Raw genomic sequence first — 14,257 nt, 5'->3', positions numbered from 1 at the left:
ATATAAAATTGTAGCAAAAAAAACATGATAAAAGAGTTAAAATTTCGCGCACTCAAAAGTGCTTCAAAAAAAATTTTTTTTTGAACGTTTTACTGTATGCAAATTTCAGGGCGAGCCTGAGGCGAGAATTGAACTTGCCAAGCAGTGCAATGTCGGAGCCATTGATCACAGACACAGTAGAGATATTTCGTCAGTTACTAGAAACAGTGGTTTCTACATTGACCAACGTTACGAACGCTAACGGGGCGAGTGATATCCTGGACGTTTTGAATGGTCTACGTGAAATTTATGACTCCACGTCTACTGATAAAGACAAGCAACTATTAGTCGATCTTCTGGTGACGGATTCTCTTGCTCTGCCTACATTTTATGGATTTATCAGTAAAATATTTGTCGGTAAGTTGGCTGCTACGTGCAGTACGTAGTATCGTTATGTGATGCAATCGGTACTGAGCCATATTATTAATTTCATGCATGAGCAAGACAGTAATATAGACTACTCGTGTGACTCGTATCATTCATGCAAGGCCAGGGTGCACATGACATTTGAAATCTCCTATCTACAAAAAAAAAAAAATCTGCATAACTAGCTAGCTACCTTCATTAGGATGATTATACATGTTGGTATCTTGATTAGAAATCTATGTTTGCAAATAAATGGTGACTGACATTTCAATCTTTGGAATGATGTTGGACTCCTCAGAGTTAGACCATAATATACTGTAACTAAAGCTTGAAGTGTACTGATGGTTGACAACATTTTCATCTTAAATGCAGTGATGTATAGCCAAGCATGGGCCCACGGCCAGGTGGGCATGTGCCCACTTTAGGATAGCGGCACCTGCTTGCTATTGCTATTATAAAGAGTTCATATATGAGACAAGTAGTGCATACCCGATATTTTCATTGTAAATCAGCAGCTGATATTGATAAGTTCAATAATTACATCACATGATCCGAGTAGTTTCGGTGCTTTCTATTTAATGCACCACATTACGCGTTATCGCGGGGAAGAAAGGAATTTCACATCCAGAGTACAGATGAGCTAAAAGAGAACAAGACAAGGAGTGTTTTCTATCTTTTATTGTCGTTCATGCAGTAGAATTAGACTAGCTAGTGGAATAAGCTGCAGGAAGAGCATCGTAGCATTTATCAGCTATATAGCTGAATTTTGAAACAGTTATTAAACCAAATGTCAGTAGAGTCCACTAAGGATGGACTAGCATTTTGTGCCGGTTAGTTGTATGGTATGGGTGAGTGTATCCACCCATCCCTGCAGGCCTGGCTATGCCACTCTCTAAATGATATATGAACAGTAGAGAACAGAGCCTATATGTTCTGTATGGTTTTTACCTGTTCATTACATTGTCCTAATCCATAAGAGGATTTGCTGAGAGTTTCTTTTTCAACGTTACACCTTATCAGTCAGTATGTCAAGTCATTAGGTCTAAGTCCCTGAAATTAGGTTAGGTAATCCTAAGGCTGCAGCACATGTTGCTGTCAGACCTTCAGTGCTGGTCACTGTAAAGTGCTAATAATAAAATAATAATAAAACATGTTTTGTTGATTTCATAAAGAAATCTTTGTCACAAACAATTTGTAATCTTGTCTTTAAAAATTAATTGGCAGCATATAATACCAATAAGTGCTGCTTGAGCAAATTTCATTGCTCTATATAACAGTTTCTTTCCTTTCGATTAGGTATGGCTTGGAAAAAGTTTCATTACGGCTATGTTCTGTCTGTATGGCTGACTTTGATCCTGTGCTTATAAATTAATGGCTATTTCCATTTTATTTTGTTATTCTCATTTACAACCACTCACCTTCTGCTGCTATAGGTCTGTTTCTTGACAGCATATATGTGTACAGTATTCATAATTTGGTCAATTCTTCACATGCACATGAAGAGCTTCAGTGGAATCCCAGAAAATTCCCCCCATATCAATAATAATCAGCTCTGTTATAATTGTTATATAACAATCTGTTCAGTAACAACTGCTTTTCACGTTTGATGCACTTGATTGTACAAATCACTTGTTAATTAATGGTTGTGGCTGTCTATACAAGTAGCTATATAGTGTTTGATGTTTGCTTGCATAATTGAACTCTTGAAAATCCTTTCCACTAAAAAAGCACATAGTATAAATATTGGTTAAAACATTGCGCAATAAAACAAAGTAGTAAAATTTACTACTAATTTTTACCACAAAAGCCCAGTACACTATATTCACTATTTTAATAAGTTGTGATGGTCACAATGTTTACCACATCACTACTTGGGGTCACTACAAATGAATATGGCGAACGACTGTCACTACAAAAGTGGGTGACTGTCACTGAGTGAGTATTGTATGGTAGAAATCACTAGTGAAATTCACTCCTTTATTTCGTGTGTGTGTGTGTGTGTGTGTGTGTGTGTGTGTGTGTGTGTGTGTGTGTGTGTGTGTGTGTGTGTGTGTGTGTGTGTGTGTGTGTGTGTGTGTGTGTGTGTGTGTGTGTGTGTGTGTGTGTGTGTTACAAGGTTGTTTAGAAATCAGTAGATTTTGAGGTAAAGCTGAGCACTGGATTAGTTTAACTGTGCTAGTTGACTATAAGAAACTTAAGTATTATATAAAACAATAGTGCTTCAATTGTTGCGGCTTTTTCTGGTAATTTTTTCCATTTAACATGCATGCCTCCAAGTACTTTATTTCTGGCTGTCAGATTGTCAGAAAGTATATTTATTATTCAACTATTTTTAGTCATAAAACAAGCACTAATGCAGAATTGTTTCAGTGAATACAAATATGATTATTTAAAATGGATAACCCGCATGCTGAATGGTGCAACGTATGGTTTGTCATTGTTAGTATTAATTTTTATTTTACAGACCTGGGTAAAGGAGTGGATGGGACTCTAGGACATTGTATGCTATTACTTCACCACTACTTGATGTCTTGGACTGGAGTTAGTAGGAAGTTGTGTGCACACCTGGTAAATGAGGGACACCTGATGCAACACTTTATGGAAGTCAAAGAACTATCCAACTCTCTTGCGGGTGATAAGGTACATAAATATTGAATAAATAACTTCTTTGCCTTTGTGTACAGTTGTTACTCATTAGAAATTTTAATTCTGTATAGTAAATGTGTATTGCACGTTTCTTGCAAGAACAGGGCAAGGATCTTGTACGGCAAATCTTGCAAGTCTTACTTCCTAGAAAATCAGTTATCACCCCAATGATGGTTTAGAGGCTGTAATTTACACTGGGATATAAAGTAGTTATATCTCAGTACACTCAGGCAATATTGTGGTTATCACCCTCATCCTCTGCTTTGCCTCGGACTTGGGTGATAACTACGATATTCCTCTCATTATCTTGTACTAGGTATACAATGCATACAGTATGTATGTGTGTATGTATCAAGTATAGTAGCTATTGTATTTTTCCCATTACAGTTTGCCCAGAATTTGATATTGATCAATATCGGTATCATTTATAATTGTAAAGAGGAAAAGCTTGTACATTATTTTGAGGGTACCAAATGTTTATCAGCACTGGAGCCATTTCTTGGCTGTTCTAGATGGGAACTACAGTTCCATTGTAGAGTAATACTAAGCTCAGTGATTCAGTCGAAAGGAAAAATTGAAGTTGTTTTGGCCAAGTTAAGTGAAGATGAGTTGAAAACTTTGTTCAAGTTATTGGATACTATTGCTCATTCTTCTGAACGATCCGCATCCATAGAGAATTGTAAATTCTCTGTTTCAGAATTGCTGGCTTGTGTTAACCTCCTGTTGGTTAACCCAGATAATTTACTGGCATTTGCAGCTAATATTGATTTCATATCCCTTCTGCCTGGATTTCTTGCATCATCTGATGCGGTAGAGCAGAAAGTCACACTGGAAATATTGTGGAAGGTGCTGCTGGGACCATTAGATGTTAAAGAGGTCCTCGATAACTATTATTCTGTGATTAGTGATGCAGTTTTGAAGCTTGTCAAAGCTGATGATAGTTCTGATTTGTTCATGCTTTCCAAATGTGTATTATTTGTTATTGCCTCTGGTACTTCAGCAGGTATGTACTTAAACTTCTCTTTGTGCAATTGTGAAAGATTGCTATTTGCTAGAAAATTCGGAACACACATTATAGTTATCTCATTGGATTTTTTTGATAAACTATGGCTGAATTTATGCCTAATCAAATTATCTATGTAGCTGCACTGTATCTGCACAAAACTATACTTATCACCCCCTACAATCTAACTACTATATGTTGCACTGTGACCTCATCTAATATCATAGTGCGGTGCTCCATGTACCAAAAAAAAAGCAAATGATATGTTGAACAAAACAGCTAAACTGTGAAAAGAGTGTTTGGCCTTTAAAAATTTCTATAGTGTTTGGAGGTGGCAGCAGGCAGCCATCTGCAATGATGTTAAAGTTTTGCAACCATTTCTTAGCCACTGGCTGTAATTTTGAATTGTTCAATGCTATAATTATTTTTGAAGACTGCATGTAACCTTTTTTCACAGCTTAGCTGGTTAACTCCTTTCTCCACCTTTTCAAACATACTTTATGTAACAACTTTAAACAGGCTATTGGACCAGGTGTCCTACAGACTTTCAGCACTTGAGCTGTAAAGCTTTGATAAATGTTTGCACTGTCTATGTAACCTATCTGTTAGTACATGTTCCATTTCTAGATATTACTTCTCATCTGAGTTATACTCTTGGTTGCTACCAGTTTGGCCACCATTATAAGTGCTATGAAATGAGTGACTTTATACTAACCAGTTGTCATGTCGCTGAAATAACAAATAAAGCACTTCTTTTAAAAGGCAAATCTGCATATCATCTTTATCACATGGAAAAGACCATACCAAAAAATTTACCTCCAAAACAGTTTCACCAAAGGCATGCTTCGTGTTATGATAAAGCTAGGGAGGCAATCAAAGCATTAGGAAAAGCTTTAGATTTTGACTGTATTGACAAAGAAGGATCTAAAATGTTAGACATAGCCATGATGGATTATGCTTTGGCTACCAATAATTTGAAGGATTTGAAGCGTTGTCTTCTTTGTCGTAAGATAGTCAAAGCACTAATCAGAAGCCATATTTGTCCAAATTCAATTTTAAGTGCTTTTACCACCGGTGCTGTGAGGCCAGAGAAAAGTCACAGAGTTATAGATACTAAGCTTGATGCAATAGGAGAACAAGCCAAGTCACCAAAGGAAATTACTTATTTCTTGTACTGCCATGATTGTGAGGAAACCTTTTCCAAATATGGCGAAACCCAGTTTGTCCCTGAATTTTTCAGAGCGATTTATGATGTTAAAAATCCTGCAAAGTCAGATAGTACTAGAGTGCATTATAAACAATGGCTACATCAGTTTTGTGTTGGGATTATCTTCCGAAGCTTGTCACTCATGTCAAACAAACGAGACATCATCAACGAAGATGAAGTGTACCAGGTTTATACTTCATGCAGGGAATATTTGCTTCTCTTATATGCTGGTAAACAGCCAAATAACAAACTACCAGACATCTACATCTTAATCAACCCTACTGTTCCTAGGCCACAAGATTCTGGATATGTCTTTATGAATCAAACACTTCACATGATGTGCATTCATGGAATAGTAAGATTTGATTTGTCCACTGGTATCGATTCATTTCCCCATCAAGGCCACTATTTCATCTTTCACACTGGTATCATTAATATAGTTTTAAAGTTTTCACCTTCACAGAAAGTCCATATTTCTGATGACTGCTTGATTAGTATGGGAAGTGGCATTTACGGAGTGCCAGAAAATATCAAACGTAGTAATATTATTCCACCCGGGCTGTGGAAATTCTTTCAGCATTCCTCTGTCAAGTTTTACCAATGCTGGTTGGAGCGATCTTCGTCAACTAGGGTCACTGGTCCAATGATGGTGCCTGATGACAAGTTGAGAATGGTATATGGATTGGTGGATGCTGTGCAAAGAGATCTGGAGAATTTTAATAACATAATTAACCCATCTCCTGAAGGTGCTCAAACTCTTGTGGTCAACCTTTTGCCCAAGGAAATCATATTTGTACATGGCTCTTCACTAGAGTTACCTGAAGACCATAAGATGTTACTCCATCTACATTTTGACTTGAAGGATGGAGATGGTGAGATAGTGTTTTTGGCAGTTGCTTACAAAGGGGAATGCTCAAATAGACCCTATGTACTTTATCATTTTTACTCTCCTAAGTTTGTGATGAACGCTGGGTTCTACATAAATCCTGATGATATGACAGCCGAAGAATTCTTACCTGGTAGCGATTCCAAAATGATAATAGATAAACTCCAAAACATATCAAATGTCAGACAACTGATACCAAAGGTCATTCCATTGATGTTGAAGGAAAAAGGATTCTCATCATTGCAATCTCTTCTTCATCGTGTTTCTGGGCCAGACAGGTGAGCTTTTGGTTGCATACATTTAAGATGTGTTGATAGTTTTTTAATGTAGGGCTCCTGCTACTACGGATCTGAAGTGTTCTACTTTACAAAGATGTTGGTATTGTAAAGACCTCTGTGAAATGTGCTTGAACAAAGCCATATATGGGCAAACAGTGCAGGATAAAAAAGGAATGCAGTTAAAGTTTTGCTCCAGGAAATGTCAACTTCAGCACACATCCCCCAGTAGTCTGCCGCTTTTAGTAAAGGTTTTCACACCAAAGCAGCTTCCTGACAACTTTTGGAGTCATGCAAGGAAGGTACAGGACAATCACAATGAACTACTGCTCATCCAAGGGAATCATTCTGACCCAGATGGGAATCACATACAACTAGACATAGCACTTTGCTCTGGCGATGATACTGAGAGTTTTCCTAAAGACACTACCTATGTTGTATACTATCATCGCAGTGCTTACGAGCAGTTGTTTGTAGAGTACTTTGTCTCTAAAGACATGACCCCAATAAATTTGTTACCTTACTATGGCAAGACCTCTATACATGATGTTCTAGGAGCTACACTCCCTGATGTCATCAAGGGGTTCATCTCTAAGGCTCTCATGGCTCACCAAGTACAGCTGATTGTTGACAATAATGATAATAAGAAGCAGCCTGATGGTGCTGACATGTTTGTTGAGAAATTCAAATTTGCATGCAACCAAATGAAAGGCAACAGTTCTAAGCCAGTCTCTGATTTGACGTTAAATAGTATCTGCACTACACTGCTTGAAGTGCAGGAGCTGTTTGCAAAAGCACCTTCACAATTGAAGCATGCAATTATGGATTCCATTGTAGCTCTTGTTGAGCCTTACAAAGACTATCATGTTTTTCTTGAAATACTTTTCCAAGGTATGTGGAAATATGGGCCTTGTATATGTATTTCACTGGTGTATCTGTAAGCTTTGTTAATGTGGACTACATATTTTTGTATTTGAATTTTTACTTTACAAATTGTGTGATGCATAATTATACCAAGAGTTAATAATGGAGAGAATTCACTCTTGATACTATTGTGTCACTAAATACATGTGTATCTTTTAAGTCAATAAGTCACTTGTGATCCTACTTATTTTTTACAGAAATTGTGGATGGCAATGCTACTAAAGATCTTGTACATTGTCTTTTGCTACAACAGCACTTGTTGATGGCCTTTACTGATGGAAGTGAACAGTTTTGTGATATGATACTTTTCAATGGATTTATATGCCAGCAGATAGACCAAGTGTTAGCACTGAGGCAGAGTGGTTCTAATCCTGTAAGAATATGTTGTTTAAGTGGGTTGTGGATGCTGTATGGATATAAATTTATGTGACTGGCTGAACAAAAACTGGTCATTTTTCAAAATTGTTTTGCTATAAAAACATACTGGGTAAACATACATGTGCTACATAAAAGTTTTATACATGTTTTAATCGCTTTCTAGTAAGAAAATCTTTTTTCATGTTCATATGGCTAAAGGGATGTGAGTTATGGGTACACATTTACACGCAGTGAAATAAAGTTTATCAATTCTTGTTGGAATGGCCTTCTTCTTTGTCTACTTGCTCAGCTGATCACATACTAATCATGGCTAAAAAGAGTGGATTTTAATTTTAATCTGTAAAGTAACTACACAACATTTATGGGAATTTAATAGCTGCCTTGAAGTTGTGACATCTTCCAGTCAGGAATTATTTAAAAGCAAGCTTAACATAATTATTTATTTCCTGCCCCTCTCTTTCTGCTTTTTATTGTTTGCACAACATACTCAACTTTGATAATGATAGTAAACTTATGATTTGAAAGTCTTTCTTTCACAGCCTCAAATATCATTTCTCCTTCAGTGCTGTTTTTGCTACATGTATGATCCCTATACCAATTGTAATATATAACTTTACTATACTAGCTATATATTAAAGTATAAAGTAGTTTATGATTGTTATAATTCATTGTGTACACAGCATGACAATTGTGTGGTGTGTACTTATCTGTTCATTTCTCCTGTAGTTTATTGATCAGTTGCTCTCAATGGCTGTTGGCATCATTTACAATTGCAGAATGTCTAGTGTGTTTCTGGTATACTTTGAAGAAAAGGATTGTTCGTTCTTTGTAAAACCATATTTGAATTCTTCCAATTGGGTCATTGCTTTCCAGTGTAAGGCTATTCTGTCATCATTTGCACAACAACTTTCAGAGGCAAGACCTCTTGTTGAACTGAACGAAACAGAGACCAACACCTTGCTGACTCATATTGGAGATGCTTTACATTCTACGCAATTGATAAGCACAGTTGGTAACACGTCTTTTTCTGCTTTTGAATTGATTGTCTCGTTGGTGACAATGCTAGTCAATGTCGAAAATAAGATTATGCTTTGTTCAAAGACTGAACTAATGCCCTTGTTGTTTGCTGCTCTTACCAGTGGGAATGCCGAAGTGGAAAAGGCTGGTTGTCTGCTACTTTGGAGTATGTTAGCAGTGCTGTCATCTAACAGTGAATCTGGTAAAGTACAGAAAGGCAAAAAAGCAGTTTATACAAAACAAGATAGAGAAGTGAGAGAGAAGCAACACACAGTACATGCTGCAGTTGTTCAATTGCTGAATTCTAGCGAATTATGTGATGTGTTGTATGGGGTGTTGAAAAGTAAAACTGACTCTGAGGATGACTGTAACACTCTTAGCAAGTGTATATTGTGGGCATTGAAGGAGACCACATTTACAGGTTAGTTGCACCAATTATATGAAAATAAATCCCACAAAAAAATTTTCTACACTGTACCTACAGTACACTGCACAAAAAAGTAACGAAGTAGTCACAAGGGCTCGCACATGTTCGTTAAGTGCAAGGTCTTGCGAGCTGCTTGCATAAGCTTAACGAAAAGGTCTCATAGGCTTAGCAAACAGGTCGCATAAACTTAACAAACAGGTTGTGTAAGCTTAACGAACAGGTTATATAAGCTTTGTGAACTAATTGAATCATAAGCTGTTGACATTTGCTCCTGAAGGTGTCGTGGGTAACCTAGCAACTGACCAATAGCCTGCATTAAATGACCACTAATTGGTCCTTTTGGTTTTATATATGTGGCTTCACGAACCCCACCAAACCACACAGTCTACATGCAAGCACTTTATAAGTCTCGCAATCTATTTGCATACCTTAGAAATTCTGTTTGCAACCTAATAGACTTCATGAACATTTACGAGTCCTCACGACTTCTTCGTTACTTTTTTGTGCTCTGTACCATAGTGTAAGCCTACAAATTACCAGTCGTAATCAAATGCAATTAACTGCATTTGTATTAAATATATGCCTCCAGTGTGCTTTTACTATTTTATATTCCTTTCAGATTACAACACAAGCTAGTCTCGCGCGCCTGGGTGCACAAGACTAAGCACAAGCCAAAGCACAAGCCAGGGCTAATGCTAGCCGGAGATCCAGTATTGTATACGTAGCTACACCTGCACTACTAGCTAGCTAGCTAGCTATTACATATTTTTGGAAACGGTGTAGATTAGCACGTGTATATGCATGTCTGCAAATATCGGTTGACTGTGAGGTGGATGAAGAACTGATCTGGTAGTTTGCTTGTGTCTCAGTAGTCTTTTAATTTTCCTGAGCTATAAAGGATTGCTATATCTACAGGTGGCACCAACATAACTATAATTTGGGACTTTCCCAGGGACATGCTTGTGTGTATGACAGCACAATGGTAACCATAATAATCGTGTGTGTAGGTTAGCTACATAGCGAGGATCTCTACTCATGCATGTAGCTAGCATGCAATAGCTGCAGCTGCTTGGTACCATTAATCTTTTGGTTAATTTGTATTAAGCTCCACTGACTCAAGGCAAGGAGAAAACAGTATGAAATACAAGGGACTGTAAATGTTATATACTTCTGTAGATATAGCTATAGCTATTTCTAGCCAGGAAAATTGTATGAGTTCGCGGAAGTGATTATGCACATCCATAAATTTCTGCGTTAAAGTATTCTCGTATGCATCTTACCTTTTCGAAATCAAAACACTTCGGATTTTAATCACATGGCAATTTTATAACCCGAAAATTTCCCAATCTACGGTACCTCTCGTTACATTTTACAGAAATGAGAATGAGATACTCTAATAGAGCAATCACTCTAAATTTAACAGTCAGGAAATATCTTGATGCACTCCAATAAATCAATCAGCTATTATGCATAATCTTGATTTTGAAACTTAATTTTGGCTTGATTTTATAGCACTGCTAAAAAACATTTAGCTCAAACTTAAAGTTAGTATACCAGCAAGTTACAAGTGCTTTACCAGTCTGTTGCTCATGGGGACACTTGTAGCTACAGTTCTTTTGCTTCTATTGCTGACACATCTATGTTCACATTATAATTTACCATGCATAAATATACTATTGCTTGCAAGTAACTATGTTTAGAAAGTTTTCTCTGAAATACATGTATGTATTTAGTACTGCATAGTTGAAAAGATAACATTGCTTACTCTTACCTTTTTGGGCAGACAATGAACAGTTTCTAACATACATGGAGGAGTGCTTCAAGTATGGCAGATACCATGAGTGTTACAGTTGCTACTGCAATGGTATCCAAACTTCACCACCTTTAGATTTGTGTGGCAGAAGTAGATACTTGGCTGGTAAATCTTGCTTTTACATTTACAAAGAAAAACAAAGACTACTCCAGTTTGTCTCTTTGCCTGAAGCTGATATGTATTTACACAGAGATTCTTGTTTTTCATTCATGTATAAAACTATTAAGCTTTTAGGTGCTAGTATTGATCAAGGATCAATGGAAGATGACGATCGGTGGATGTTAGACAGAGCCATGATTGACTACATTAGAGCTACAAACAACCTAAAGGATTGCATGAGATGTCTTCTGTGTTTGAAAAAAGCACGAGATATAAGACGAAGCCATTTCTGTCCTAGAAAAATTTTAGAAAGATTTGCTAGTGGATGTTACATACCTAACAACATGAAAGGATTGCTGTCATTGCATGAAGGTAATGTTGTATCTTGTGATACTCCCAAAACTGAAACTCGCTACATGTTCTGTTCATCGTGTGAAGACATTCTAAGTCAACATGGTGAAACACAGTTTTTGCCACAATTTTTTGATAAGTTATATGACATTGCAGAGGTGGCTAATACTGCTGGCAACTTGTCTCAAAATGATACAAAAAGTAAAGATTTAGTTGAAGTTGATGATGAGACAAGTATCGGACAATCCAAACCTACTGACCCTGGACCATCAAGTGCAACAGATGCTACTACATTTGACTCTTCCATTCATTTATCTCAAACGAGGGATATTACGTATGATCGTTGGTTGTACTTGTTTTGTATTGGAATTATCTTTAGGGGGATTGCTTACATTAGTAGAAAATCTTTTGTAAATGATGATGAATTGTACAAACTGTTTGTGAAGTGCAGAGAATGCTTGTTGAAAGCTCCACATATCGATGACATTGAAAATTTACCACAGGTGGAAATCTTAATCAGCCCTTCAAAGCCTAAGGAAGGTGATGAGAACCACGGGTTCATTCATTTGGCGATGCGAATGCTTTATCAGTTTACAATTGGTGCTACTAATTTACAAGATGGAGTATTTGAATATCCCCAGAAAGCACATTTTGTACTAGCTCAAGTGGGTATTATCAATATATTAGCAAAGTTGCCTCCATCTGAACATGTTCCTGCACCCTCTGGCTGTGTTATTAACAAGACAAAGGGAACTCATTCTTTTCATATTCCCGCCAGTGAAGAAAGATATGCTCTAATATACCAAGGTGTCTGGGAAGTTATTTATTCCACTGCTCAAGAACTATTGGAGGCATGGTGGCAAAGACCTAAACAGTTTTGTCCTCAAGGTGCCCAAGAGCCTCCTAATGAAACAATGGACTTGTATAACATTGAAGGAAGTGGGTTTTCTGACATGCTAAATACTGGTGGAAAGATACTTCCTGCCCACAAAGATAGCCAACAGCCTACTACATTAGATTTTCTCCCAGATGGTTTTCACTTTGATTCAGATTTGCATACCATTAGACTTCCTGATCATCATAGCATTATTGTACATTATTGCTATGACAATGCTCCTGTCAAAATATTGTACTTTATTGCATTTGGAGATGGTGGAAAATATAAGGCTAACAAGCCCTATGTTGTGGTACATTATTCAGCTCCTGGTGTCGTAATTAAATTTGGGTTCTTTGTTGATGTAAAGGAACTCACTGCATTAGAATTCTTGCCAGATAGAAAGCCAAGGGAGATGATAGAAGATATTGAAGTTGTTAAAGAAATAAGAAGTGATTTGCCCAATATTTTACTAAATATTTTACACGCCAAGGGATACTGTTTCCTGCTTTTGGTACTGAAAAATTATTCAAGGTATGTAGCTAGTTTGTAAACAACAGTGATACCTGTATGCCACCAACAATAGCCCTTTTGCTGTTAATACCATTGTTTTTTTCCTATGGTTTTGGCTTATAGCATAATACAACACATATTATTTAATTTTTAAATTTAATCTTTAGCATGTGTACCTTCTCTTCCCTTTGAAGTATGGTGTATCAAATGCATAAAACGACATTTGCTACTTGATGGGAGGTACATTTTCCTGTGTACTTTATGGGTACTTAATAAGCAAAACGAGGGAGATGATGAAGACAGTTACAATAGCTAAGAATATATTTATGTTTTTTGTTAAAATTGTTATTATTTAGTCAATTCAAAAGCATGATTTTTTACATTATATTGAAGTAGTATATAACATCAACTTGTTTTCTCAGGTTCTACGTGGACACCAAATGTAAAAGTGTTAACTGCTGGTATTGCCAAGATCGTTGTGAGTGGTGTTTGCAGCTGTCAACACAAACCTTTACCACAGTCTATGAGGATAGCACTTACAACTTCTGCAGTGCTACATGTAGAGATTTCTGCTTCACAAATGAAAGTGGACTCAACCTTGTCATTTTAGAACCGCAGAGCTCATCAACCAATGTTATTGCTGAAGTAAACGGACACTTGCTGTCAAAGTGCAATAGTTTTAGCATCTTCGTCAACATCAAGATATTTACAAGCAAAGATAATAATCTTGAGATTATATATCATGAGCGATCTATTGGAGGTCAATTATCCTTGCGAAGTTTTGTAACCAAGGAACTGAATATTTTACACCCAGTGGTGGAAACCGAAGAACTTGCAAGTGATGACGGAGTTAAACAGAAACAAGTTGACATGTTGCATCACATTGTTGAGCAGCTAAAGCCCGGTATGCTACCTGAGGTGTACCAAAAGATTAAGACTAATGAAGAGTTAGTAGCAAGGTTAAACAAAGCAAGCTGTTTCCAAGTAACAATATAGTGTGACTGCATACATACATTATTCATACATATATATGTAGTACTGCAAGTATTAATTCACAAGCAAATACATATACCTACATAACTACATGCACACAACTTTGCTTTTAATTGATTGCTTTAATTCATTAATTTTTTTTGTCCATGGGTTTATGGCAAGTGTACAGTAGATGTATACGTGTTATAGTTCATTCTCATGACATATAAATATTATTACTGTGCATATCAAAATTTTAAATTGTACACTTGCAGTAGGAACACCAGACTATCACAGTTTGGCACCACAAACACACAGAACAAGGGCAGGGTGAATTGATGCGTATTTGGTAATTTCATTCTCTACTGGTAAGGTTGAGATGACTAACTACATGGTTAAATTTACATTGGTACACTTATAGCTATCAGTGGCAGATCTAGGGATTTATAAAGGGGGTTTCAAGGTTG

At 36.8% G+C, this 14,257-nt stretch overlaps 1 protein-coding gene across 1 annotated transcript; it reads left to right on the top strand.

Annotated features, from left to right (window-relative positions):
- Positions 1–104: 104 nt before the first annotated feature.
- LOC136266098 (uncharacterized) lies at positions 105–13,962 on the top strand. The gene is made up of 9 exons (XM_066061062.1): positions 105–396; positions 2,870–3,045; positions 3,439–4,054; positions 4,682–6,425; positions 6,478–7,313; positions 7,544–7,719; positions 8,451–9,162; positions 10,952–12,839; positions 13,241–13,962. Exons 1-9 carry the CDS (start codon positions 150–152, stop codon positions 13,812–13,814), a joined length of 6,969 nt encoding a protein of 2,322 aa, XP_065917134.1. The 5' UTR covers positions 105–149; the 3' UTR covers positions 13,815–13,962.
- Positions 13,963–14,257: the final 295 nt, after the last annotated feature.

Source organism: Dysidea avara, chromosome 9, assembly GCF_963678975.1.
Source record: "Dysidea avara chromosome 9, odDysAvar1.4, whole genome shotgun sequence".
NCBI classification, from domain to species: Eukaryota; Metazoa; Porifera; class Demospongiae; order Dictyoceratida; family Dysideidae; genus Dysidea; species Dysidea avara.
The sequence above is the reverse complement of the archived record's forward strand: the minus strand, read 5'-3'. Positions and strand labels throughout refer to the sequence as shown.

Coding starts and splice junctions, on each gene's coding strand:
- LOC136266098 (XM_066061062.1), top strand. CDS start 150: ATGTCGGAGCCATTGATCACAGACACAGTAGAGATATTTCGTCAGTTA. Junction 4,055..4,681: donor TGCCTCTGGTACTTCAGCAG/GTATGTACTTAA, acceptor TTCCATTTCTAG/ATATTACTTCTCATCTGAGT. Junction 7,720..8,450: donor GGCAGAGTGGTTCTAATCCT/GTAAGAATATGT, acceptor TTTCTCCTGTAG/TTTATTGATCAGTTGCTCTC.